Genomic DNA, 24,852 nt, shown 5'->3' on the forward strand with positions numbered 1-24,852 from the left:
TCAGGAACACATCTAAAACCTGCAGGACAGGGGCTCTCGAGGCCTGGAGTTGAAGAGCCCTGGTGTAGACCTTACCAGCTAAATGATTGATCTGGCAGTGCTATCACTGCTAACTAGAGCATGCTCTTTGAAATTCATTTACAGTAGTGTTCCTCTGCACTAATCTCTGTTGCTACTTTCCCACCACCGAGGAGCCGGTTCGCCAGTGCTCATGCTGTTCCAATGAACCGGCGAAACGCTTAAGAACGGGCCCGCGTTCCCACCGCGTTTCTGTGAACTGCTCCTTTACGTATGAGTGTGGGCGGGTCCTCGGCTGGACACGGAAGCCGAAGCGCACAAATGTGGGAGAACACGCTCCCCTTTCTTGTGCTGCAAATACGTTTTACGGTCCAAACTACTGCAGCATCTGTGTGCAGCACAGAGTTAAACACAGACAGCGATTAGAGCAAGACGACAAGTACGCACTTTGTGTCCTTTTATCTGTGATATGAACTGATACAAAGCAGCAAGTTCAGCCTTAGAGCCCAACCTAATTCACAGCTGTGAAAATCGCTTTGCTTTTCTCATGTAATACATGTGTAATATGATAGAAAACTTGATGTTGAGACGGCAGAGTCACGCTCTTCTGCCGCTGTCGTCACGCGTTCTTGGTTCGAGACCAGCTAGTTTGCGGGGCCAGAGTTGAACCCATTTTTTTGGCTGAGCACCGAGTGCTTCCGCGGTGGAAAACCCGCCTAACGGTTCAAATTAAGGCACCGGAACCCTGTTGGTGGGAAAGAGGCCTGTGTGTATTTGCAGACTTGTGAAGTAACATACCTGATATAAACCAAAACCCAACAGTCTGCACTGGAATATTGTACTTTGTAGTGTGCGGTGTGGGTGTGGTTGTGTGTGGACATTCTGGATGGGGTGTGTTATTTTGCCTTGTTCACTGCTTTTCTTCCTCCCTCCCTTCCTGTATGGACCTGTCGTTTGCAGAGATAGTAAACCAGTTGAATGCCCTCAGCTGCTTACATGGGGATGATGATGATGATGGTGGTGTTCCCAAGCGAGCACGCAAAGCAACAGCTAAGCCTGCTGCTTCCTCCCAAGGTCTTTTTTTCACCTTTCTTCACCCCTCTTCATCCCGTGACTCTTCTTTCATTGTCTTGTTAACACTTTGTTGCCTCTTCCTACCTTTCAGTACCACAGTTTCTATTTGTGCACATTTATTTTTAAAGTTTTCCTCTACTGTTCTCTCACTCTCTCCCTCTGCCTCTCTTCTTTGGTTCTTTCCCCCCCCTTATCCTTCTTGACATTGGTATTGTGATCGTGATGTGGTCATGTGGTATGGTTTATCTTGGTCCATGTGGTGATGTGCAGTACGTGGTGTTGTGAACACATCAGTTGGTGTTCATCCTTTTGGTTCCTATTGTTTCTGTTATTTGACAATGTGACCTTTCCCGCTCTTTTACTGCAATTGGTAGTGAACCAAACCAGGTTAAAAAAAAACAAAAAAAACAAAAAGAAAAAAAGAAAGCTCCCCATGTTTTTTTTTCAGGTAAAAGCAAAATTTGTGTTACATTGGTTTCAAAATGGAATTAAATATATTTATTCCAAATTGAACATTTTTTTTTAAAATCTTTGGTATTCTCATGGGGTCTTAAGCTGGTGAGATGTTTTGAATTGTTAGATGCAGTTAGATTTGGGTAGTTAAACAACAATTTTGCACAACCCTGTAACGCTGGAAAAATCGATAGTATGCAAGTGTAGACTTTCAGTGAGGACAGTTGTTTGGCCCCTGGGTCATAGCTGGATACCCTGCTCTAATCCACCAGTGATATTTCACATCAATGAAGTTGAGTAGTTTATGTGCAAGTTTGAGGTCTTGATGAGATTCCAGATGTACAGTGGTTAGAGGTACACAGGGAGACGACTTTGAAGGTGGATTGGCTAAATTTAAATAAAGTGCATTGTTTTTCTGTTTGTGAAGGCAGAGTTATTATTAACTACCTTTTCTTCAAAAATCTCATAAATGAGGGGTCGCAAAAGCCTGCTGTGGGGAACAAAAGTACATGTTTTTGTTCCTGCCAAATACTAAATAGTTTTGTTGGCTAGTCCATTATCAAAAAATGGTCACTGTTTGTTGAAACAACTCCAGTCCATTGGTTTTACTGAAAATTACCTCCTGTGGGCTCTTAGCAGTATACACCAAATCCTAAAAACTTAGCCTTTCCGGAGTTTATTTGGGCTTCTTTGAATCTCCGGTTCTTCTTTTTACACTTTTCTCCTTGGATAGTGAACAGTCACAAACCCTCTAGTAAACACAGAGACTTGAACACACACTCTTGGACATGTGCACTTGTCGTGGCCAAAAATGGGCTATGAATGTCGTCAGTAAAGTGCTGCACCTCTTATCAGCCATCACCACCTCACATAGCCACACTACATATAGACCCAGGGACACATAACTCTCAGCACAGTTTTCTTTATACTTTATACTTGTTTCACGTTTCTCAGCAACATTTCTTGGCATCTACTTCAGATGTTTACACTCTTTTCAATCGGACCCACACCCTGGCAGCATGTGATTGAACTACAGTGAGTATGGTGAAAATAAAGTACACAAGTCTTGGGCCCTTCAGTCAGGAACTCCATAGCAACACCATGCTGTCTCCACTGTCTCCCACAGTAACCCTCTATACTGCGCAAATTTTCCCAGAATGCTACTGTTATATATGCTCTGAAGAAGGATGAAATGGTTGAGGGACAAAGAAGTTTAGGCAGTGCTCCCCAGCAAGTGGCTTTTCTTATCTAGAACTGGTTCACTCCGAAGTGCAGATTTTGGTGCATTTGACTTTGTGGCTGTATGTTCACTGCATTTTGTTGTGTAGCTATTTGAGTCTGTAGTTTGTTGTTCATTTAAATTTCTTTTTGTTGGATTCTTTGGCAACAGAGCTGATTAACAAGCTGAACTTCCTGGAAGACGAGGATCAGGATACGGCTCCTGCCATGAGCACCAATCCCTTTGATGAGCCTGATGTCGACCTTCATCCCAACCACCTCAACCCATTTGACGATCCTGATGAGGAAGGTACGTGCAGCCCTGCCAGGATCTGAAGAAAATGCACTCATCTTCATTTTAATTTATAAGAATTGTAATAATGTATATATTGTGACAAGCTTTTGGTTTTGATCTTAATAGGATTGTTTTGGGAAACTTCAGTGGGATGATGAGCAGTATGGTTTTAAGGTTCAGATGTGCACATACCATGAATGTGTGTAATCCTCTGTAACTATAGCAGGCTTCAGTACTTTCAGACACCTAAACCAATATTTTTGTCTGACCACCTGAGTGGACAGGTATTTGTTTTTAAGCGTCACGCTCCCACACACACAAAAGCACAACTTTGCTGCGTATTTGCTTGTTTAAGTTGTCTTTGATCTGATCTTTAATCTAAAATCCTGGATTTTACTTTGTTGAGGACATTTTTTTTTTTTTTTTTTTATGTATGTACATGTCTCGATGTCCTTATCTTCTTTAACAAAGGTTTACTTGTTTGGGGGATGATGCAGTTGCTGTTTTTATTCAGTAGTGGCTGTGTGTAGGATTTGTGTGTCTGATGTTGGCAGTTCTGGTTTTTGTGAAGGCAGTATGAAAAACCTGCGCAGGCACCACTCAGGAGCCCGCACAGCAGACCTGAATCCTTAACATGTTAAAATAACCAAAATAAGATTATCCAGAGTCAAATAGGCAGTTAAGGCTTACAGCTTAGCTAGTTCCCAAGACTACAGTCACATTTATTTTGATTCTCTCTGCTGTTTTTTTCTCCACCATACTGATATCACAAGCTGCCAAAGCTCATGTCAAGACTAGGAGTAACATGATTTATACATGCAGTCATTGTTCTCTATTCTCTGTCAAACAGAGCCCCCTGCCCAGCCGGGCCTACGGCAGCGGGCTGACGACGATTCCTTCTACGACCACAACTCCTCAAATCCATTCAACGAGCCAGACGAGCCAGAGACGCAAACATGTCCGGGGAACCCCTTTGAGGAGCCGGACCAGGACGCGGAGCCCCAGCCAGACCCAGAACCTCCCAAACCCAGGCAGAGGAAGGGTGTGCGGCCTGTTGACATGAGCAAGTACTTGTATGCGGACACCACTCACAATGAAGACGAGGAGCTCGACAAGTAAGATTTTGATATCCATTATAAAAATGTTTCCTCATTTTTGTTTTTTTTTTTTTTTTTAATGGTCACCCAACAAATTAACAGGTGTCTTTGTATTTGATGACACAGTAACTTGAGATGATGAAGCTTGAAAGCCAGTGTGCCATTAAGGAAAAACTGTGCACCTTGTCCTGTCCTGTGCTATTTTCCTGTTTTTATTTAGCATTGCTTTCTAACACAGGTTCTAAATAAAAGATGGAGGTAGCCACTGTGTGCCATTTATTTGTGAAGTTGTTATGAAGCCTCGAGCTTCACTGGACGTGTTTTGAAACCAGACAAGTGAGGAATTGACCTCATCATGAAACCAAGGGAATGATTTAAGGACTTGTGACTGACAAGTCCATGAGCATGCTCTGGTTTACCTTCCTTTCTCTAATAATGACCATAATTTGCAAAATGAACTTCATGTTTTATTCACTATGGCCTGAAACCACCAACTGACTCATTGGGAAAGTGTCTACTAAGGTAAGAGAGTAAGGGACCTGAGGGCCATTTTCCCACAGACTTTACACCACTGGAGGTCTTTGTGCAACCAGAGGAGTCGCCCCCTGGTGGCCATTAAAAAAGACCTAGTTTAAGGCTTTGCTGTTCAGCTCAGGAAGCTATGCCGTCTTTTATACTGTCAGTGTTTTCGAGTGGCCACTATAAGAATTGCACTTTATCTGCATTGGCTTGACAAAACAGGTTTCTGCTGCGTTAAGTAGTCTGTATTGGAGCACTCGGTTACGTTCTCGGTTACTCCTGGCAGTCCTGCACCACCCCTCCTTATAGCGGGGCACTTGTAGCCACAGCTCCCCCCTCCAAAAGTGACGAGGCAGCTCTTTCAACAGGAACAAGGGCCCTGTTGTTTCACTGCATTCTTTAACCTTGTCTCCCTCCTCAGTCTGTCCACCCCACCTCCCTCCTCCTCTCCTTTCCATCAACTTGTTGCCCCATACTTTCCCCTCGTTCTCCTTCACTTCCTCCCTAGACTCTGCTCATTTTTGTTTCACCTTGCAGCTCCTTTACCCCCCGCCCCCCCCTCCTGCTCTGCATCCTTTTCGCTGCATCAGTGCTGCCAGTGACTTTATAAGGAAGACAGTTTAAAGATGCTTGCATCTGCAGTTGAATTTAAAGACATGAGGAATGTGGAGAAGGAAGCCTGGGTTTTTTGTTGTTGTTGTGGTTATTTTCATATAATGTTGCATATGCTGCATTTTTACACTGTATTTGTTGATTTTTTTTTTGGCTGCTGCTTTGGCGAAGCCTCTCTTGTAAATTATATTTAATTTCAGTTGGACTTCTTGTAAACTAATGTAAATAATAAATAAGAAAATCTGAAAGACAGCATACTGTGTATATATAAATCTTAGTTTTTATTGAAAAAATATTTTTATATCAGCTGAAGTAGAACTATTATTGTATTGGCAAAGTTATATGTTTATTGTCACCCTCCTAAAATAATGGCCCAAGTCATTTTTTAATAAAAATGTTTATTTTTGCCTAAATCATCATATTTTCAATATTTGGTTCAGTTTTTTGTATTTTCTGTATAACCTGAAAAAAATGACTTGGGCCATTATTTTAGGAGGGTGGTGTTATGATGTAAACATACATATCTTGATCCTCTTATGTTTTCTGATAGCAGTGGCTATTATGCACGTATATGTAATTGTATAGTGCTGAGTGCACCTATTAGTAATGTCGATAGGCTAATTTATACTTAATAGGCTTGTGCCACCTTCAGTAAAGGCTCAATATGTTTGGCAGCTTTAAACAGTCTTTATTTTGTGAAAGTAGAGGCTGCCAACCTTTGGTTTAGGGGTTGAAACTGAACTTCACACTAATGTGGGGATCCTTCTGTAGTGTTCCCATCAGTGAACTGTTTCACTGATAGTGTGCGACCATCTCCAGAAGAGCGACCGTGCCCAGATTGTAAATGTAAACCCCTTTTGGCTGCTGAGCGAAGCTGTCACACAGGCAGGCGTATGTTTCACTGCTCTCAGCTGTCTAAAGAGAGACAGGAATTGACTGGTGTGTTTCTTTTTCTCTGTCTCTTACATCAGGAGCAGCTCACTGCCGAATAGAAAGTTCAAGAGGGCAGCGCAGTGTTTTGACTGCAGCCCTTTCACATGTCTTTTAGCCAGAGCTGGTCTGTTAGAGCTTCTCTATAGGTCTGCCTGCTTTTCTTTTCTTCACTTCCCTCCTTTCCCCCTCTCTACCACTTTGCAGTAAGACACTGAGTACCTCCAACCTTCTCTTTCACAGATACCCAGGCGATCTGTTTCCTCTTACCCCCCCATCCAGTTCTCTTGCTTGTTTAGGATTGCTTGTTGCATGTTGAGTGAATGTCTTAAGACCGTGCTCTGCTTTCTTTGCCACAAGCATGCCTGTGTATTGATAACACTGAGGTGTGTGTGTGTGTTCAGTGCATACTTGTGTGTGTGTGTGTGTGTGTGTGTGTGTGTGTGTGTGTGTGTGTGTGTGTGTGTGTGTGTGTGTGTGTGTGTGTGTGTGTGAGAGACACAGTCATGCTCTGGCCTGTCTGTCAGTAGTCCACCTTGGGTAGTAAGGATATGAGGTCACACAGTCCTGACCTCAGTGCACCTGCATCTTCTATTAACTTACCACTGTTTGTGTGCTGTTCATTGAGCTGCACCAAGCCTTTTTTTCCCTTATTAATTCATTTGTAGTTGGATCCAAATATTTCTTTAAAATGTCCTGATAGTAGAAATAATGGCACGAGGTTAATAGTTAGTTTGCAGATATTTTGATCAAACAGGGTAATTTTCTACTGTTCTCTTGTGTGCTATAACTCCACTTTATAAGATATAGCAAGTTTTTTTTTTGTTTTTTTTTTTAACCTGTTTTTGAGAGAGTTTAGTTCAGCTTCACCAACATTTTTGTGTTCGTTTTGCTGCTGTGAGTCAGGAAATTTTGTTTAATTTGTAAAGTCCTTCATTACATGTAAAGCTTTGAAGGGCTTCATGGGCATAAAAGCATATTAAAAATATCAGAAGAGAGAAAAAACAAACAAACAAAAATAGCAAAAACATTCATAAAAGCTTGTTTACAAAAAAAAGGAGATAGAAAACAAACCTGGAAACAGTAGAAGCAGAAGTTCAATGTGACATTGATTCTGAAAAATTGTATCTGTACTAAATGTGACTGAAACCAGTTAGTGTGGCCATTATCAGTGCTCTTTCAGTTCAGTTCCCCAAGGTGCTTTATATTGTAAAAAAACCTGCAATACTAGAGCGAGAACCCAACATCATATTATGCCCTGTGAGCAATACTTGGCAACGGTAGGAAGGAAGAACTCCCATTTCAGCAGGAAAATATCTCTGGCAGGAAAAAGCTCAGGAAGGTGGCACCATCTACCACGACTGTTTGGAGACAGGACAAAAAACACAAACTGTGGGAGAGGGAAAACAAAAGTTAATGATATGTATGGCATGTAAACACATCAGTGCATCATGGGAAGTCCCCCAGCAGCCTGAACCTGTAGCAGCATAATAACTAAGCCAAGGTTTAAGTTAACATGATCAACCCTAATTATAAGCCTTATCAAAAATGAAATTTTTAAGCAGTGTCTGTCTCTCAGATCCAAAGTGGGAGCTACTTCCACACAGAGTGTGTCCGGAACCTCAAGTAAGCCAGCAGTCTGAGAGCGAAGTGCTTTATTGGGATAAAAAGGTACTATGGGGTCTTTAATGTATGATGGGGCCTGATCAATCAAGACTTGGAAAAAAAGGGTTTTAAATGAAATTCTGTATTTCACAGGCAGCCAATGATGAAAAGTCCTGGTCCCTGTTAGTGCTCTCAATGCAGTGATTTGAACTGAAAGTTTTTAAAACAGCTCGTTTCTCTAAAGGTTTGAGATCGACTGTTACAAAAGCTGCATCCCAGTTTTGCTCTGTGAAGAATATTGGATGTTTATCAGTTTAGCCTTATCAGTGGAGGATCTAAAAGTGTGAGTTGGGACATAATGTGATGGTCAGAAGTGTAATATTTAAGGCTTTATATATAAGTAAAAATATTTAAAATCAATTTTGTAGTATACTGGGAAGCCAATATATAGCCTGCTGTAGCCTAGTGATATTTTTTAGGAAACACTATATACAGCTCATCCTTGTTATAAACTGAATGAATGAAATAATAAAAATATATTTTGTTGAGCTATTTCTGTATTTTCAGTCATAGTTTGGTGACCTGTTGACAGCCAGTGTTGGTCTTTGAGGAAAAATGGTCATAGAAATGATGCTTTCATACCTTTGTGTCTTTGCACATAAGTATATCATCAGTCATCTCTTATTTCCTTTTATTTTAAGATCCAATCCGTTCTACGAGCCAAGGACATCGAGCCCTGTTCAGCAGCCTGCTGGCGGCCCCTCACCTGATATAGCCAGCAGCCAGAAAAGGCGGGCTCCCCCGCCCCCGGGTATCAGCCCTGGCCTCAACCCCAGTCCACCACCCCACAAACCCACAGACGGGGAGAGAGCCCAGCCCGTCGGGCCCAGCCCAGTGGCAGCAGTAATAGGGAGAGAGCTGGCCTCCTCTTCCCCCAAGGTAGGCGGGCTTTGCTGGAATGTAATGAACTTGATTTATCCCCATGATGCGTATGAAAATTGCTGAAATGAAATGCACTGTGGCTGTTTCTGCAGTGATTCTTAATGAAGAATTCTTACCTTTTAATTACTAGAATGTCCCTTTAAAATAAAAATAAAATGTAATAATTTGAGTACTTCTTCACTATAACGTGGACACAAAATGTACAATTTTGATTTTTAGGTCTGATTTCATTAACTACTTGTTGGCTTCTCAGACTTTCGGTTCGTTTATGCTACATTTAATTCAGATCTCTGAAGTTGAACCCCCAAATTTTCAGAATTCAGCAGATCCCAGCTCTTGTCTACTTCCTGTTACTCTCTCATGTGTTATTATAAGTGAGTGAGTTGAAGTATTTTGAATGTGTTGAGTGTGTTTGTGTGTGTGTATGTGCGCATGTGTGCTTGGAGTGGTGTGTCCACATCCAGTGGTCCTTACATTAGCTTTTTTTCCGCCTGCACAGTCTCATCTCCTGCCCTATTCTTTATGCTCATGAAACTCCCCAGCTCCTCATTTGAATATAGGTATTTGTTTATTGGGGTGTTTTCATATGTTTATTTATTTATTTAAATTAGGTAAATCATGGCTGGGTCTAATTAAATGGCTGATGGTCACACACACTCACGGCAGGAGTCAGACCACTGGTGGGGAATGATTGGCTGGGGGTGTGGGGATGAGTGGGGGTTAAAATTGTGTGTGTGTGTGTGTGTGTGTGTGTGTGTGTGTGTGTGTGTGTGTGTGTGTGTGTGTGTGTAGGGGCTCAATGAGCCTGTGTAGGGCTTAAACACAGGGGGCTTAACTACAGCAGAGCGATCACAAGGGGGTGTTGACCCCCTGTGCTCACACACACACATACACGCAAACACAGTACAGTTACTCATACACACACATACACACACACAGGGCCCTCCTCCCCATGCATCTGGCTAGCTGACTGTTTTAGTGTAGCTGGGCGGTGATGCTGGCCGTCCATGTAATTATGGCACAGTGCCTTTATCACCCAGCTGCAGTTGCCTGTGACCGTGGGTGAGGGGGCCTAAACCACTTTAATTACCCAAAGCCAGTGGCCTGTGGTGGGCCACACTTCGCCAAGAGATGCCCCTGCCTCTGGAGCTTGGTGTGGAGGGGGCAAGGCGGGGTGTAGAGAATGAATTGTTATTGAAGAGGTGGGGTGAAATGAAGAATATGTTGAGGATAGAGAAAGGATAGAAGACAGCAGAAAAGAGAGGGACGATGGCCAGGGAATTGTAGAAAGAGAGATAGGATGTTCACAGTAAACAAGGATAGGCCTACAGGGTTTGTTGACATATACAGCTAGTGTGAATAGGTTTTTTTTTTCCTTATTCACACCCAGCACCATGACACGTACACACACGCGCGCACGCCACAGCCTACACATGGGCTGTGAGATGACCTTTGAATATATGAAGTCAGAGAGGATTAAGAGGAGACATCCTCACTATGAGAGGCCAAGACGAAACCAACACATCGTAACACTATGAACGTGCACAGAGTGTAAATGTATGCATGTATCTGTTCTTATAGTTTCTAGTGTGCCCAAGGCTCAGCTCTGTGAATGTGTACTAGGGCAGTTATAACCTTCCCCCAAAACACATCTAACCTCTGCCTCTCCCATATAAGGTGTGTAGTCTTCATTTTTATTTATTTTACCCAGCTATTCATGTGGGCAAATTGTGTGCAAGGCTGAGATAAACACACACACACACAATTTGGTCTAATCTCACAATGTGAATAGAAATTGATATCCAGACAGCCACCATATTCATTTCTACATTTACAAACCTACCCTGAAGCGTTGGAATTAGTTCGTTTTTTTTTTTTTTTTTTTTTAATAAAATCTCGTCTTTGGTAACTGAAAGAGATTAACTTGTCTTGTTTCCCTGTTTACATTTAACACATTTATTCGCTGCACCGGTGGAACAAGCTGTAAATGACTGAGCACTCAACAAAGAGAAACGAGTTTAAGGGTCATCGCCTCGAGTAATGTCTCCGTGAAGATGTTTCAGAAACCTGTAAAAACCAAGCAAGAGCGCTGATAAGAAAATAAAAGCCAGGTACAGTCGTGGAGAAGGATGCAACTTTTTCATGTTTGCATTCACTCAAGCAGATTTGGGATTAAACTTTTTTTTCTTGGATGCAGTTTCATCCTCCTTGTCATTGCATTAAAACCAGCCTCTTCCATGCCAGCCTGTGGAAAATCAAGACGTCTACATGACATATGGTGTGCACCCACTTATTCTATACACAGGTATTACACATAATGATTGGATTTACATTAAGAATAATAGGAGCTCAGCATTCTGGATTTTTGCCAGTGGAACACATGGCTGGCACTAACAGTTTAGAGCAGTTTTTGGGGGGATGTGTGAGATGAGTGCATGGAGATCTAAATGCAGCATTTACAGAGGTTCCAGAAGTCTTTGTTTTGCTGCTCATAATGACTGGAAGACTGCAGGTCCCAGCAAAACCCTGTGAATGCTGAGGAGGACATGCTAATCACACCACCATGAATAATAAATGTGGGCTCTGAGCGTGCATGTAAACTAAAAATAAGTTCTTCATAAAGTTTCATTCTGATTTCTCACAGCTGGTCGCTTAGTTATTGTTAATTCGTGTGTTACTGGCTGTTTGCGCTCTTCGTTATTTCATCTTCTGTGAAAAAACCGGGTCGTCGTCTTGTTCAAAAAGATGAGATAATGTGTTGTTGTTTATTAATAAGGTTCTCATTGGGAGGCTGCCATTTAACATCACTTCAGTGTGACACTGAGGCTCCAGGCCACAACAGAGCTGGTCCAGGGTCTGGCTATTGCTGTCTGTACTGAGCTGTTTTTAGTTTATAATGTTCTGACCACCCCGACAGACAGAACCACAGGCTCTGCGTGTAGGGAGTTTAACTGATTTGTCTTGTGTTAACTGGATCTTATGTTTTTAGTTGTTTAGTTTTGTTGTGGTCCTGTACCTTTTTATTGTTTGTATCCTTATGTCACGTTTAAATACCCAGCATCATTGAAAAGAATCTTGACTCTATCTTGACTCATTTGATACATGTTTGCTTCCTTAGCTATTTTTGCTACTGAGCATTTACAAATTCCACTTCTGTCTTTGGATTTAAAAAAACAAAAATAAGCAGCTTTTAGTTGTTTTTTGTTAGTGTCTGAATTTTGTCTCCTTTTCAGACCAATCTGTCATTCAGATACAGTGTTTCCTCAACAGTGAGAGTGTGAGTCTGCAGTCATTGTACTGCAGTGATATTTGTAGCACTGCAGAAGATTTGAGAATAAGTATCGACTCAACTCTTTTTAAAATGTAGGTATACTTTGGAACATTTGGCTCCTTCTACCAGTGTTACTGATGCCAGGTTCAGACTACGCTGTAATGGCACTAACATGGCCCAAACCATGAGGTCATTTTCCCTGGAAATGGACAGTGGCCATTAGAAGACCAGGGTGTCACGTTATTTGGGTCCTTGAACTTGAAAAGTGCAACTTAGGGGTGGTTTTAGATTTTGCCCCTTTAGGTTGTTTGTTAGTGAGCTCACGAAATGCATGAGAGTCATGCACAATTGTAAAGTTGTGTGTGTGACCGCATGCATCCAGATATGTGCCGTGTTGAAAGTGATGCACAAATGTCATTGGGTCCGAATAGTTGGATGGCTGTCACGAGTTTGACAGAAAAGTGACCGGGCTGCTCTTTGAGACATGAAGCCGATGCATTAAGATATCGTGAAAATAATGGAAAGGAGAGCATGTCTGAAAGGGGCTTTAGATGCTTCATGGCTCCCATACCAATATGTCTTTCCTTTGTCCTGTCTAGAGATTCCCAAGAACGTCGAGTTTAAAGTGTAGCAACTGTGAAGGAGCTGGAAGGATGAAAACATCTGTGGGATTAATTTAAATGAACAGAAGGAGTTCCTGTTGGGCGGGCTGTGAGCTCTGTCTGGTCTGATTCAGTCCATCTCTTTTCCCTTGCTGTAACTCGGTGATCCTCTGCTCCTCCTTTTGTTTCATCTCCATCTCTATTCTGCAGTCAGACCGCTCTACACTTAGATGCTCTGATCTTTGGATTTTCATCAAGTTTCCGCTTCGTGACTTATTTGCCTTATTTTCATATAAAGAAAAGTTGGAAGTTGGCTTATGCCAGCAGGCAGAAGTTTTAAAAGCAAAGTTCTATGTTATCTTAATATTTGCTCAAAGAATCTTAGAAACAGGAAGGCGTTTTCAACTTTTGAGTGTGTCTGTCAATACATGACATCCTGGAACTGGTGACTGCTTTATAGACTAAAGGTTACTACAGGGTTGAAGTTGTGCGTTTGCAGTCTTTTGTTTCATGGTGTGTCCTTTCACATTTTTTTTTGCAAGCTTTTCTTTAGCTGTTCCTTTATTGTACACTCTGTGAATATCACCTCTTTCCTTGCATGTTGAATAATAGTTTCAAGCATCATCTTACACGATATCTTTACTACTTTTCTCATTCATTTTGATTCAAGCACAGACACTTTTTCCAGGAGTGACAAAATGAGCCACCACCAGAGGATTTTTTTTTTCTCCCCTTCATTTGAAGGGCTTCAGTGATTATCAACGTTAGTCAAAGGGTTCAAATTAAATAGAGTTTTGCAGGTTGTGAGAGCTCCTGTGCCGGGGGGGAGGCAGAGGCCAGAGCTCTCCTTCCTCTCCCACACGTTGTTTTCACAGCCCCTCCTCCTGTTCAGACTACCTCCAAATTGAAATTAGAATAAATTAACATTATTTAATTGAGTTCGCAGAAGGCTGCGATATTTCTTAATTAGCTTTCACCGAGGTTCGCGGCAGGAGAGGACCACATCCGTGCTGTGGAGTGTTTCTGAGGTTACTGTGACGACTGAGGGATGTTTTTGGAGGACAGAGGGGAGCCCAAGAGACAAGGACAGTCATCTCTTGTCTTCTGATCTTTGCCCGTTGCAAGGTGTCTCGTCTTGTTATCATTACATCCAGCCCAAAGTTAATTCATCTTCTCTGATAAGTTTGGCAGACCTTTACACAAAGAACCTCAGATGTAGGACATAAAGAAAGAGGTATAGTTATGTTTTTAAACATCTGATAAATAGATTTAGATGCATCCTTTTTTTTTCATTTGCTTACATTAAAGAAGATATCTTGTTTGATAGTCCATTATTGATTTAAAATATCCTTCCATCCAATTTTTGTTAACCATTGATGACAATAACGGATCTAAGTTCATTTTTTATGACGTAAAACTCTGCAAGATTGCATCAGTAAATTCTTGTGTATTTTCCCTACATATCTCATATTACTTCAGTTTTTCTCCTGGTTGTCTGTACTCCATCTGAAGTGGCTCTATGCCCCACAGTTTGAGAACCACTGGGTTAAAAGTAAAGGATCAGGAGAGTGTTTTGTGTTTCTTAAATTTCAGAACTTGGCATCAGTATGAGCAGGGAAATGGCCATAGCAGTCCGTCTCTGAGACCAAAGCATTGAAGCCTCAGTGGCTCCCTTTGGCCACGCTGGCCTTTCCATAAGCTGTGTAATATTAGGAGAATAATCCTCGAGAGGAGTAAGGCTAAATAATTACCTCTCAGTGTCTGCCTTTTCCCAGCGTGGACGCCTACCCAAACTCTTATTTGCTGTCTCTGAGTGGTCTGTCATTGGATCTTGTGGGAGAGAGGAGACCCAGTTTCTTCTCTCATTCAGTGCAGGTCCAATCATCGGGCTTCCTGTTATTGCTTCAAGCTGCAGGGCATCGCTGTCATCAAGTTAGTGGAAAGGTAAAAGACGATAGCAACCGGTGGACAGTGTCCGGTCTCAAAAGTCTAAAAGAGTGTTAGATTAATTTAATGCATGTTGTTTTGACTGTTTTGTCATTGCTAAATTATTTTGCATCAACTATTTGAGATCCAGTGGCAACAAACAGTCAGTCATGTTTGAGACACAATGTTAATCCTGAAGTCTCACAGGGCATTGATATGTTTAATTATTTCAAGTAAAGAAACCAAAATATTAGTATTACACACCCTTCCCATTGCAGTTTTATTTACTGTAGCCATGATGTGACAAGTGTGTGTGTGTGTGTTGTGTGTATTAATGTGCTTTCTTGTGTGTGTTGTGAGGGATATATTTTGATCCAGTTACTGTAATGCGGCTATCATTTTTCCACCTCTTCCTCTGTTGGGTGCATGTCGAGTTCACAAGTTAAGCACTGCGAAGAGCTCACTCTCTTCAATACCCGCGCCGACTGGTGTAAAAGGGCCTTCCGCAAAGCGCCGCTTGTAATCTGCCTTTGGTAAGTCCTCCTTAGTTTTATCTGCCAAGGATTACCTCACAAGCTGCAAGCAGGAGAGAACGAGGCAGACGCAGAGCAAGAGAGAGAGAAATGAAAAGCAAGTCAAACAGAAAACGATGAAGATGGAACAAAATGAAAACAAATCGCTGTGTAATCTCTGAAAGAAGGAGACCTGCTTTTGAGTTGAAGGGAAGTTTCCCTCGCCACTCATTTAGAGAGGGAATTGACTAATCCCTCCATGATTGATGTCTGCTATGAGAGGCTCTATGGCAGACTAATAGGGCTTATGAGGATGACCAGAAAGTCCTTTGTGCGTGTGTGCGTGTGTGTGTGTGTGAGCGAGTGAATGAACCAAACCTTTTTGTCTTGTGTGTCCTTCTATGCAGTGGCCGTAGAGGCCAGGGGTTTGAATGACATAGCGGCCGAAGAAGGGGTAACTTTATCTTAATCTGGTCTTAATCTGCCCTGGTCCTCCAGGTGTGTGTGGGCTTAAACCCAGAAGGATCCAGGGTTTTGGGGTGAGGTTTAAGGGGGCTTCGGCTGAGGAGACAGAAGTCCGTGCACTTGAAAACTCCTTGGACTTCCAGAGGGTCTGAGACCCCCCGCACATTCCTGAAAACCGCACCCACTCAGTCAAGCTGAACCTTCTTCCCATCATCTTTAAGTGGCCCTTCCTACATTTTAATTGAATTAAACCAACCGTTCTCCTTAATTTAAAAAAGACCTTGGAAGTATCTTATGAATTAGTCAGTGATTTCTCTTTCAAATTGTGTGGGTGTGTTCAAGTGTGTGCGCACACACACACATGTGCACTCTTGTGTCTGTGTTTGAGGAAAGGAAAGTGAGTGTAGAAATGATAAGGCTTTAATTGCCTCTTCCTAAAGCCCTCCATCCCCCCTCTTTCGGCCTATTATAGTATGCAGGTGTGTGCTTTTATGTGCTATAGGAAATACTAAGTGGCATTTCCAGTGTTCAACTCTCACATCACCTCGTGGCATCATTCTCGGCTTTTATATGAGCTCACTTAGACCTCATTTGACCTTAACAGGATTTGATGCAGATGAATGCAGTCCGTCAGGTACAGTTTAGACCCTTAAAAATGTTGGTTTTGTCTTTTGTATAAAAAAAAAAGTCCTTTTTGCTTGTCTCTGAAACTTAGGGTTAAGGTTTGAATTACTGAGTTACTGTCATCACTGAGTGAATTAGACCTCACAAACTAAAAGCTAGAGTGAAGACCCTCAAAAGTCCCCTGGATACACTTTAGCTAAATTGACAGGTATTTTAGAACACCCCATAAACAAAAAATATTTTAAGCTGACTAATGTACTGCAAGCACAGATTATCCAGATATATCAGCTATGAGAATTGTTGATGTTTTAATTTACTTTTAGGCAGTTTTTGCTGGGATTATCCAGAAACATGTGACACAACTCTGTCATTTAAAAAAAAAAAGGCCAGCAGGCCAAAGAAATGACTCCTTGTCCTTTGGTCTGTCTATTAACTGGTTGAGTGTGGGATTAATTACTGACATTCATGAGAATAAATCTTCGAGCAGCTGCTCAGAATCTCCATATGTCAGTCCAAGTTAGTGCACAACAGGATGCTTCAAAATATGACTAAACCCTGTCATGTTGAGCTACGATCTACTATCCAATGAAATTCAACATACAAAATATTGAATGCTAAAAAACAGAAATTGCTTAAGGTGGTGGAATCAAGGAGTTCTAGATGATTTTAGGACTTTTAATTGGTTTGTGCATGAGGCCAAAGTCAGGAAGTCCAGCACCACCCAGATGCATTCGCTGCCTTATAGTCACTTATGTTTTCTTTTTTCTCCAAATTTTATCTCTTTCTGGATGTTCCTGTCATAGTCCTCACGCACCACACCCTTCCTCCTTTACTCTGTGTATGTTGATGCATGTGTATTCTGATCAGGAGTCAAAGGGGTGACTTTGTAATTATGTTCATTTTAATTGGCTCTGCTATCACCCCTCTCATCACTTTGGAGCCCACGCTGCGCTGGACAATGGCAGTCTATAGTGCGGGGGGTTGAGCAACTGCTGTGTTAAGACCCCCCCCCTCACAAAAAAAAAAAAAAAGCACACACACACACACACACGGCCTTTTTACCTGCAGAACATAATTCCTAAAGTGGCCTCCTTAATGAGTTTTCTTTGCCCTGTCTTAGATTAATTGATAAATGTCGGTGTTATCAACCCAGCTGATCTCTGAATCCATTGCACCAGTAATTTGTTTGTTGAAGATGGCAGTTAAAGGAGATTAATACGGTATAGATTTATACGAACACCCCCCTTTCTCTTCCTTCCTCTCTTCTTTCACCCAAACCGTATTCATTTATTTATCTGAGGGGGACGAGGAGGTGGAGGAAGAGCAGATGATGTGAGTGGACTTTGTATTCTTAGAAATCTGGATTTTAAAATGTTCATATTCATGATTTTAAAGCCATTTGCATGCAATATTTATTATATAATGGTTGAACTTGAATGAAGGACATTAATATATATCTCATAGCTTGGTCCCTGTAACACAAAAGCTCCACAGTGGAGTTTAGGGCAGGGAAATCCATCCTGGTGGTGGGCTCTCTTTTCTGGGTACATGAAGGTTGAGGTAGTTTATTCCCGTAAGCTGCTGAAGCACACATTTAATGATCCACAGATTGATTCAAGTCTACAAACTACACCTTCGTATGTGCTTTGTGCATGTACAGCTAACAGAATTATTAGCCCCCTTATAAAAATCTTTTTTTTTTTTTTTTTTTTTTAATATTTCCCAAGTGCTTTTAAACAGAGCAAAGAATTTTTAATACAGCTTTTCCAAACATCTCAGTTTTATTTTGGATGCTTACCGTATTTTTCGGACTATACGTCGCTCCGGAGTATAGGTCGCACCAGCCAAAAATGCATAATAAAGAAGAAAAAACATATATAGGTCGCACTGGACTATAAGTCGCACTTTTTTGGGGGGGGGGGGGGTTTGATAGAATCCGAGACCCAGAGCAGAAATTCCATCTTGAACGGCAATTTAAAATAATAATGGATTAAAGAACAGGACGAACACGGTTACGCCTACGTTATGCTAACGTAGCACATTCAGCTACATGACGCACAACGAACACGTGTTCGGTATGTTAACGTAACATTAAGTTATTCAGATAACCATAGCATAAAGAACATACTAACAAGTTAACCAAACCATCAATCCATTGAATTCTTCATCCTCGGTGTCACTTCTAAACAATTCCGTACACTCCGTAGACGAAGCGCCGCTTCCTCTTCTGTGTCGCGTTAGGCAGTCTCGTCGTCAGCTGCAGTTCCAATTATTCCAGCCTTTCTGAATCCCAACAGGATGGTTTGTCACTGAAGCCCATGTTTTCTTGATCCATCCAATGACTTCCAGGAAAGTTGGGTGGCGCATTCTCCCAGTTGCCGTTAAGCTGTGCTCTCCATCCACTGCGCCCACAGGTTACGCAAGACTGCCTTAAAGCTGCAGTTCACGGAGATGTCAAGTGGCTGGAGTATTTTGGTTCATGTGTTATAAATGTCACATATACGTCGCTCCGGAGTATAGGTCGCACCCCCAGCCAAACTATGAAAAAAAGTGCGACTTATACTCCGGAAAATACGGTACATTATTTTACTGCACACAGAAAAAAAATCATTTCACAAAAACCTAAAACTACCAGGATCAAAATTATTACCCCCCTGATACCAATAGTCAACTGTGTATCCTTATTGCTGGATAACAAGATCACATATGACCCAGACCAGATTTTGCTGCTGACTGTTTGAGATTTACTTTCAAATCTCCCCGTATCCTCCTTTCTTCATGATTCCTTCCACCTTGACGAGATTCCCAGTTGCAAACGCACTGAAGCATTCTCACAGCATGATACTCCCACCACCATGTTTGACAGTGGGGACGGTGTTCTTTGGGTTGTATGCTTCTCCCATCTTTCTCCAAACATACAGTAAGCAGTGTCTCTATGGCCAAAGAGCTATTTTCATCTCACCAAAGGACCGATGAGATGAAACTCTAACCCTTCCAGTATGCATAATCTTTCTCTGGGTTGTCCTTAGCATACTTGAAGGTGGCTTGAAGGTGTCTCATTCCTCTGCAGGGTTCTAATGATTGTCTTCTTAGAGACTACAATTCCCAGCTTGGCTAAGTCTTAGCAGTTTTCTCACTAGTTTCCTTTCCAGAGTCTCTGAAATCTTTTGCTTCTTTGCTCTGCCAGGCTTGTTCTGTACTGTGTGGCTCTTTTTGAATTTCTTGATGATACTTCGCACTCCAGTTCTCGACCGCTGGAAATAGTGTGATAACTTTGTATATCCATCTCCTGCTTTGTGAGCATCAGCGAGGGGGTTTGTGCTATGGCTCAATAAAAAAGGTCAGTTTTTCAGGGGACTAATAAAAGTGACCCTGGTAATTTTATTTTTTTTGTTAATGTGTGCAAACAGAAATAATATCCTTTCTAAAGAAAACTGGTATTTTTAGAAATGCTTTCTTGAAAATCCCTTGCTTTGTTAAAAAAAAGCACTTGGTCAAATTTTTTGCAAAAACTTGAAATTTCATATGAAGGCTAATAATTCTGTCCTGATCTGTATAGTGCTGCCTCATTGAGCGTTATCCTGGTTTTAATTCCTTAGATATTTTCATTTCCAAATGTAACTTTTGGCCAGTGTTTTTAAAAAAAACAAAACAAAAAAAAAAACAGTATTTTGACCCAGAAGGAATCAAAGCTAGAAGATGAGCCTGGTATCAAAGCATAGTTAAAAAGGAGACCTTTCATATACTCTAACATGGTCACATGACCCTCGAAATTGTTTCAAACATCCAGGGTACCAAGGTGTTTGTTTCTGATACTCTGTGCCGTAGGTCATACCTATGGTATTAATGCTCAGAGATGATCATGAAGCAGTAATGCTGGGAAAATTTGATTTTTGGCTTTAGTTTTTTGTTTTTTTTATGTAAATATTAAGCTCAGACGTGTTTTTTTTAGCCCTAAAAATGTTCTTAAGAAGTTGTAAGGTAAATTTTGACCGACTGCTGTGTACTTTGAGGACATGTAGCTCAGAAAATAGCTTAAATATGCTGAAGTTATTGTACAACACCCCCCCCCCCCCCCCTTTTATTCATAGGATAACCCAGTTAGAACAGGGTTGAAATAAAAACACAAACAGTGTTTTAACAGACGTATTAACTGGTGATTTGTTTGAATATTGTAGTGCAGCTGAGTCACATGCTCACACACAGGGACACAGGGCTGTTCCCTCCTGTTTACCTGTGACTTAGCAACACACATTACTTAATGCTGGCTAGATATTTGCTCAATAAATCATGCCAATAAATCATGCCAAACTACAGATTAAAAACAAACAACAACAAAAAAAAAACAGTAAAATAAATTCTGTCTGTCACACAAACTTGCCTGTACTATTCTCAATTCTCCCAGCCTTTTCAGGCAGATTATTTTTATTTGTTATAAATTGTTATGTATTTGGGACTGAGTGACATTTTGTGCCAAAGTCTATTTAAGAGGTCCACATACAGTGTGGTGTAATCAATTGGTGATGTAACATCATGTCCTGTGACTTCCTGCCCTCTTCACCGGCTTCACCTGCGTTTTTGGGTGTACAGACAGTCCCCTTAGACTTGCAGTCTCTTAACTTTGCCTTTTTGGCCACTCGACCAAGTGCGCAGTTGATGGCACTTAAAGGAGATTAATGCAATATAGATTTATGAAAGCATTTCTCTCCCGCTTTCTCTTCCTTCTCACAAACCTTTTTTATTTATCTGAGGGAGATTAGGAGTTGATTAGAGCACGAGTTAAAATGTAATTAACATGTACATATTCATGATTTCAGGGCCATGGTGTGTCTTGGCCATATAATAATACATATACAGAACATATATATATATATATATATAATATGCACTGAATCTGAGGGCTGTAGGAAGGCTGTGAGGTTTCACTTTGAACTAGTGACAGTGTAATTTCTGAAATAGTGGTTGAGGAGAAGGGATTGGGCTCAGAAGGAGTTTGAACTATCTTCTGTTAGATCAGTGTAACTTATGAGAGGGAACAGATGGAGAAGGACTCAAAGAAATGGAGTCTAGGACATTTTCACCATCAGCGATGTTGTCTTGTTTTGTCGCCACCACAGACAGCATCCTCGCCGCACACACACTCAATCTCAAACCTACCCACCCTGCGTGCCTTTTTCCCCACAGCCAAAGCTAATGTGCAGAGGCGTGAGTGTGGGTAATGCTACTGCCGTTTCCATGACAAGCTAAAGCCAGCGCTTACACTGCATTATGCCCCTGTGTTACACGTTAGGCAGGCGAGCGGGCGGGTGGGCACACTGCAAGCTGGCACTGTCGCTCCCTCCATTTTTTTTCTTCTTCAGTGAATGGTTGTTATTTCAATTTCAAAGCCTTGTCCTCTCCTGTACTGCTTTCTTTTTTTTTTTCTTTTCTTTTTTTTAAAATGCAGCTTTGCATGGTTATGCCTGTGGAGCAAAATAGGTCTTGGAAGCAATACGGTCCTGGAAAAGGAAACCGCATTTCCAGATTTTTGCATTTTACATCTCTGTAGCCAACTGCCGAAAGGCCCTCTGTCTTGGCCTGTAAGCGGTGGAAAGCGTGAATCACCAGCAACCTCCCCCATCGCCATCATGATTGAGTTTATTTACATATTTTTCTATTTAGTGACAGTACACAAAGTACAGGGTAAAGATTTGTTAAGTAACTGAAAGCTTGTTAGAAACTTGGATTTCTACCCTTCTGTCTCCACCTGTTCACACACACACACACACACACACACACACACACACACACACACACACACACACACACACACACACACACACACACACACACACACACACACACACACACACACAAAATAAAGCCCGACTTAACTAAACACTTTCTGCAGCTCAAGCTCTCACGACTCGCTTTGCAGGGAGCCCCTCCTCAGTCGATTACAACAGTAATGAGACATTTCCTTTGTATGTTAATGTGTATTATTTTTCACACTACATTCGCTCTCCTCTCCTGTTCCAGCCTTTTGTTCCCCCCGACCCCCTCCTTCTTCCCCATTTCCTTATTGCCCCATCCACTTCACATCTCCATTTACATAATTGAACTTTTGATTGGACTTTGCTCCCTCCCCTCAGCTCTCACGCAGGCAGCGTTTGAAATCCGAAGCATAATTTCATGGGTAAGATGATGCGAGGTGATCTCTCTCTCTCTCTCTCTCTCTTTCTCCCTCCCTCTCTCCGTGTTTTTCCTAATGCGAAGACATCGGACTCAGAAAGCTCAGATTAAACAAATTGCTTGTTTTGATTGAAGTTGCAATTAAATCATTGAGCATGTGGGTAGCTGGAGAACAGCCAATCAGATGAGGTTTTTCAGTAGCAGGATGGACAGGCCACTTAAGTGCACCAACCCTATCCTCTTAAATATGAGCAGGTATTAATTTTTTTTTCAAGTATGTGCATCTTGGATAAGAGGAGTGTGTTAGGCTACCATTTCTAAGATGTTGTTATCCATACAGTAAGTGTGTATGTCCCTGATGTTTGCATGCATGTACAGTATGTGTGACTTTATCCTTTAAAGTGTGTGTTTGTGTACTTTGCAGTATGTGTATATGTGTGCATGGACTTTCCTTTTTTTTTTTTTTTAGCCTTAGGCTTCTTGAGCGGATTACAAGTTTTAAAGAGTATGAGATTCAACACCTCCTCAAATCTGACACTCTCTGACACTGCTTTGAAGCCTCGAAAGTGAGATTGGAAAGACACGGAAGCTCTTTTCTCTCCACAGAGTCGTGGGTTTATGTCATTGGGTTGAGGCCAGTTAAGTTTCCATTGAAGCGTCATGCCCCAGAGTGAGAGACAAAGCTGCCACTTAAAGCGTTTGACTTGCATCTTTTTTTATGACTCAGAAAGGCCAGTTTGGTGGCTTCTGTACTCTTTGGACCCCGTGTTTAATGCCACGTGACTTTGTTTACATTTGTTGATTGTGATTTGGGTACAGTGTAGTAGGCTTTCTTTCATCTTTTTACCCATGACTCTGCAATTCTGCATACTGTTAGTGACCTAAAGCACAATAAGATACATTATTTAGAAATGCTGATAAAGTGGAATAAGCTTGTACTCCTTTAGCACTCACTCCAAGTCAGTGTGTGTGTGTTTGCCTGCGACAGGGTCTCATTTGGCCCGCTGCTCAGAAAAGTGTGAATATTGCAGGGAATTGAGTAATTACTCCAGTTTTTTTAAAACCACTGCACTGCCCATCCTGGTGTGGTGATGCCAGCATTATTATGCAAGAGTGGAAGCAGCCAAAAAATCCATCCACTCATTGTCTTATGAACATCTGAATTTGGGTCCCAGGGGCATCAGGCTGTTCAGGTATTCCAGATGTCATCTCCCCTTTCACCACAACCATCCAGTACAGCACCCATGTTACTGCTGACCGCCTCAGGCTCCGCCTTCCGGTCACTAATAAGTGAGACAATGGGATACTCGAATTCCCTCGCCTCAGGCAGCCCCTTTCCCCCAGCCCAGAGGAAGCAATTTTTTTTTTTTTTGGTAGAGAACCTCAGATTTGGTAACCTGATTCTGCTAACCTTCACATCAGTGTGTGCTGAAGGTCACACTCCGATGAAGCCAACAGAGCCACATCATCTGCAAAAAGCAGGGATGTGATTCTGAGGTTCTCACATGGACAACCTCCTCACCCCAACTATGCCTCACGATCTTGTCCTTGATTATCAGAAACTGGATTAGGGACAGCAAAGACATGAGGTCCAACACCCACTGAAAGCATGTTTCACAAAAGTTGACGTATTTCTAGATTTAGAGAAGGTGTTTGAATCTTAAAGATGTAACATGCTGCTGCTGTTTGGTTACAAAAACTCTACAGGTGAAGGTGCGTTTCCACTGTGACATGGTAAAAGGTAATATACTTCTAATAACAGTAGACTCACAATGTGTAAAAACTGAAATATATTTGGGAAATGGCCCTTTTTTTGTTATTAAATGGATCACAGACTGTCCATCTGTTTTTGTAAATAAGAAATTAACATAATATTTTCTGTTTTCTGGAATTTTTTTATGATTGTAGGGTTTCAGCTTTTTTAAAATCTTGACCATCTTCAGAAAGTACTTCTTTACTTTTGAATAAAGGGAAGAACTTTATTATTATTGTTATACTATATTATTATTATACTTGATCAAAAGCATTTTTAATATTCTCCTGCCCATCTACAGTAAAGTAAATATTGGCCCACATCTGCAGTAAAGACAACGGCCTCACTACAGAATTGTTCCTTCGCTCCACGTCATCCTCTGAGAGCTTATTAATTATTTCTATCACTGTTCAGCCATCTCACTGTTATTTCAGATCTCAGATCACCCTCCCAAAATCACATCTGTGAAACCAAAAATCCTCCTCCTGACTCCTGCACCAACAGGAAGCTGGATGCTTCCATTCCCAGGTTTCCTCCTATCTTGTCATTCAGGCATTGTAGTGAGCTTAACCCCCCTCCTTTCTCTCTAACATCCTTTTCCCTTCCTCCATTTTTTTGCTTTCTTTGCCCCGTCAGATGTATGTTGTTGACACTGAGGCATCAGGAAATAATGGAATCTTTTGTCAGTGGCTTGTATTTTCTGCCCAGGCTGTTATGGCTGTGTATAATAGTAGCAGAGGAGGAGGAAGAGGGGAGGTTATGTGC

The 24,852-nt window shown here is 41.6% G+C and overlaps 1 protein-coding gene across 5 annotated transcripts in view; it reads left to right on the plus strand.

The window, feature by feature from the left end:
- ehbp1 (EH domain binding protein 1) overlaps window positions 1-24,852 on the plus strand; it is a 183,818-nt gene that overhangs the window by 68,937 nt on the left and 90,029 nt on the right. For 4 of the 5 annotated variants that reach the window (XM_030747768.1, XM_030747770.1, XM_030747771.1 and 1 more), the window contains exons 8-11: window positions 979-1,092; window positions 2,936-3,073; window positions 3,909-4,173; window positions 8,523-8,760. In XM_030747768.1, coding sequence (XP_030603628.1) covers window positions 979-1,092; window positions 2,936-3,073; window positions 3,909-4,173; window positions 8,523-8,760 — 755 coding nt within the window. The remainder of the gene's footprint in view (window positions 1-978; window positions 1,093-2,935; window positions 3,074-3,908; window positions 4,174-8,522; window positions 8,761-24,852) is intronic. The other variant, XM_030747773.1, reaches the window with a different exon arrangement.

Source organism: Archocentrus centrarchus, chromosome 15 (genome assembly GCF_007364275.1).
Source record: "Archocentrus centrarchus isolate MPI-CPG fArcCen1 chromosome 15, fArcCen1, whole genome shotgun sequence".
Classification (NCBI taxonomy): Eukaryota; Metazoa; Chordata; class Actinopteri; order Cichliformes; family Cichlidae; genus Archocentrus; species Archocentrus centrarchus.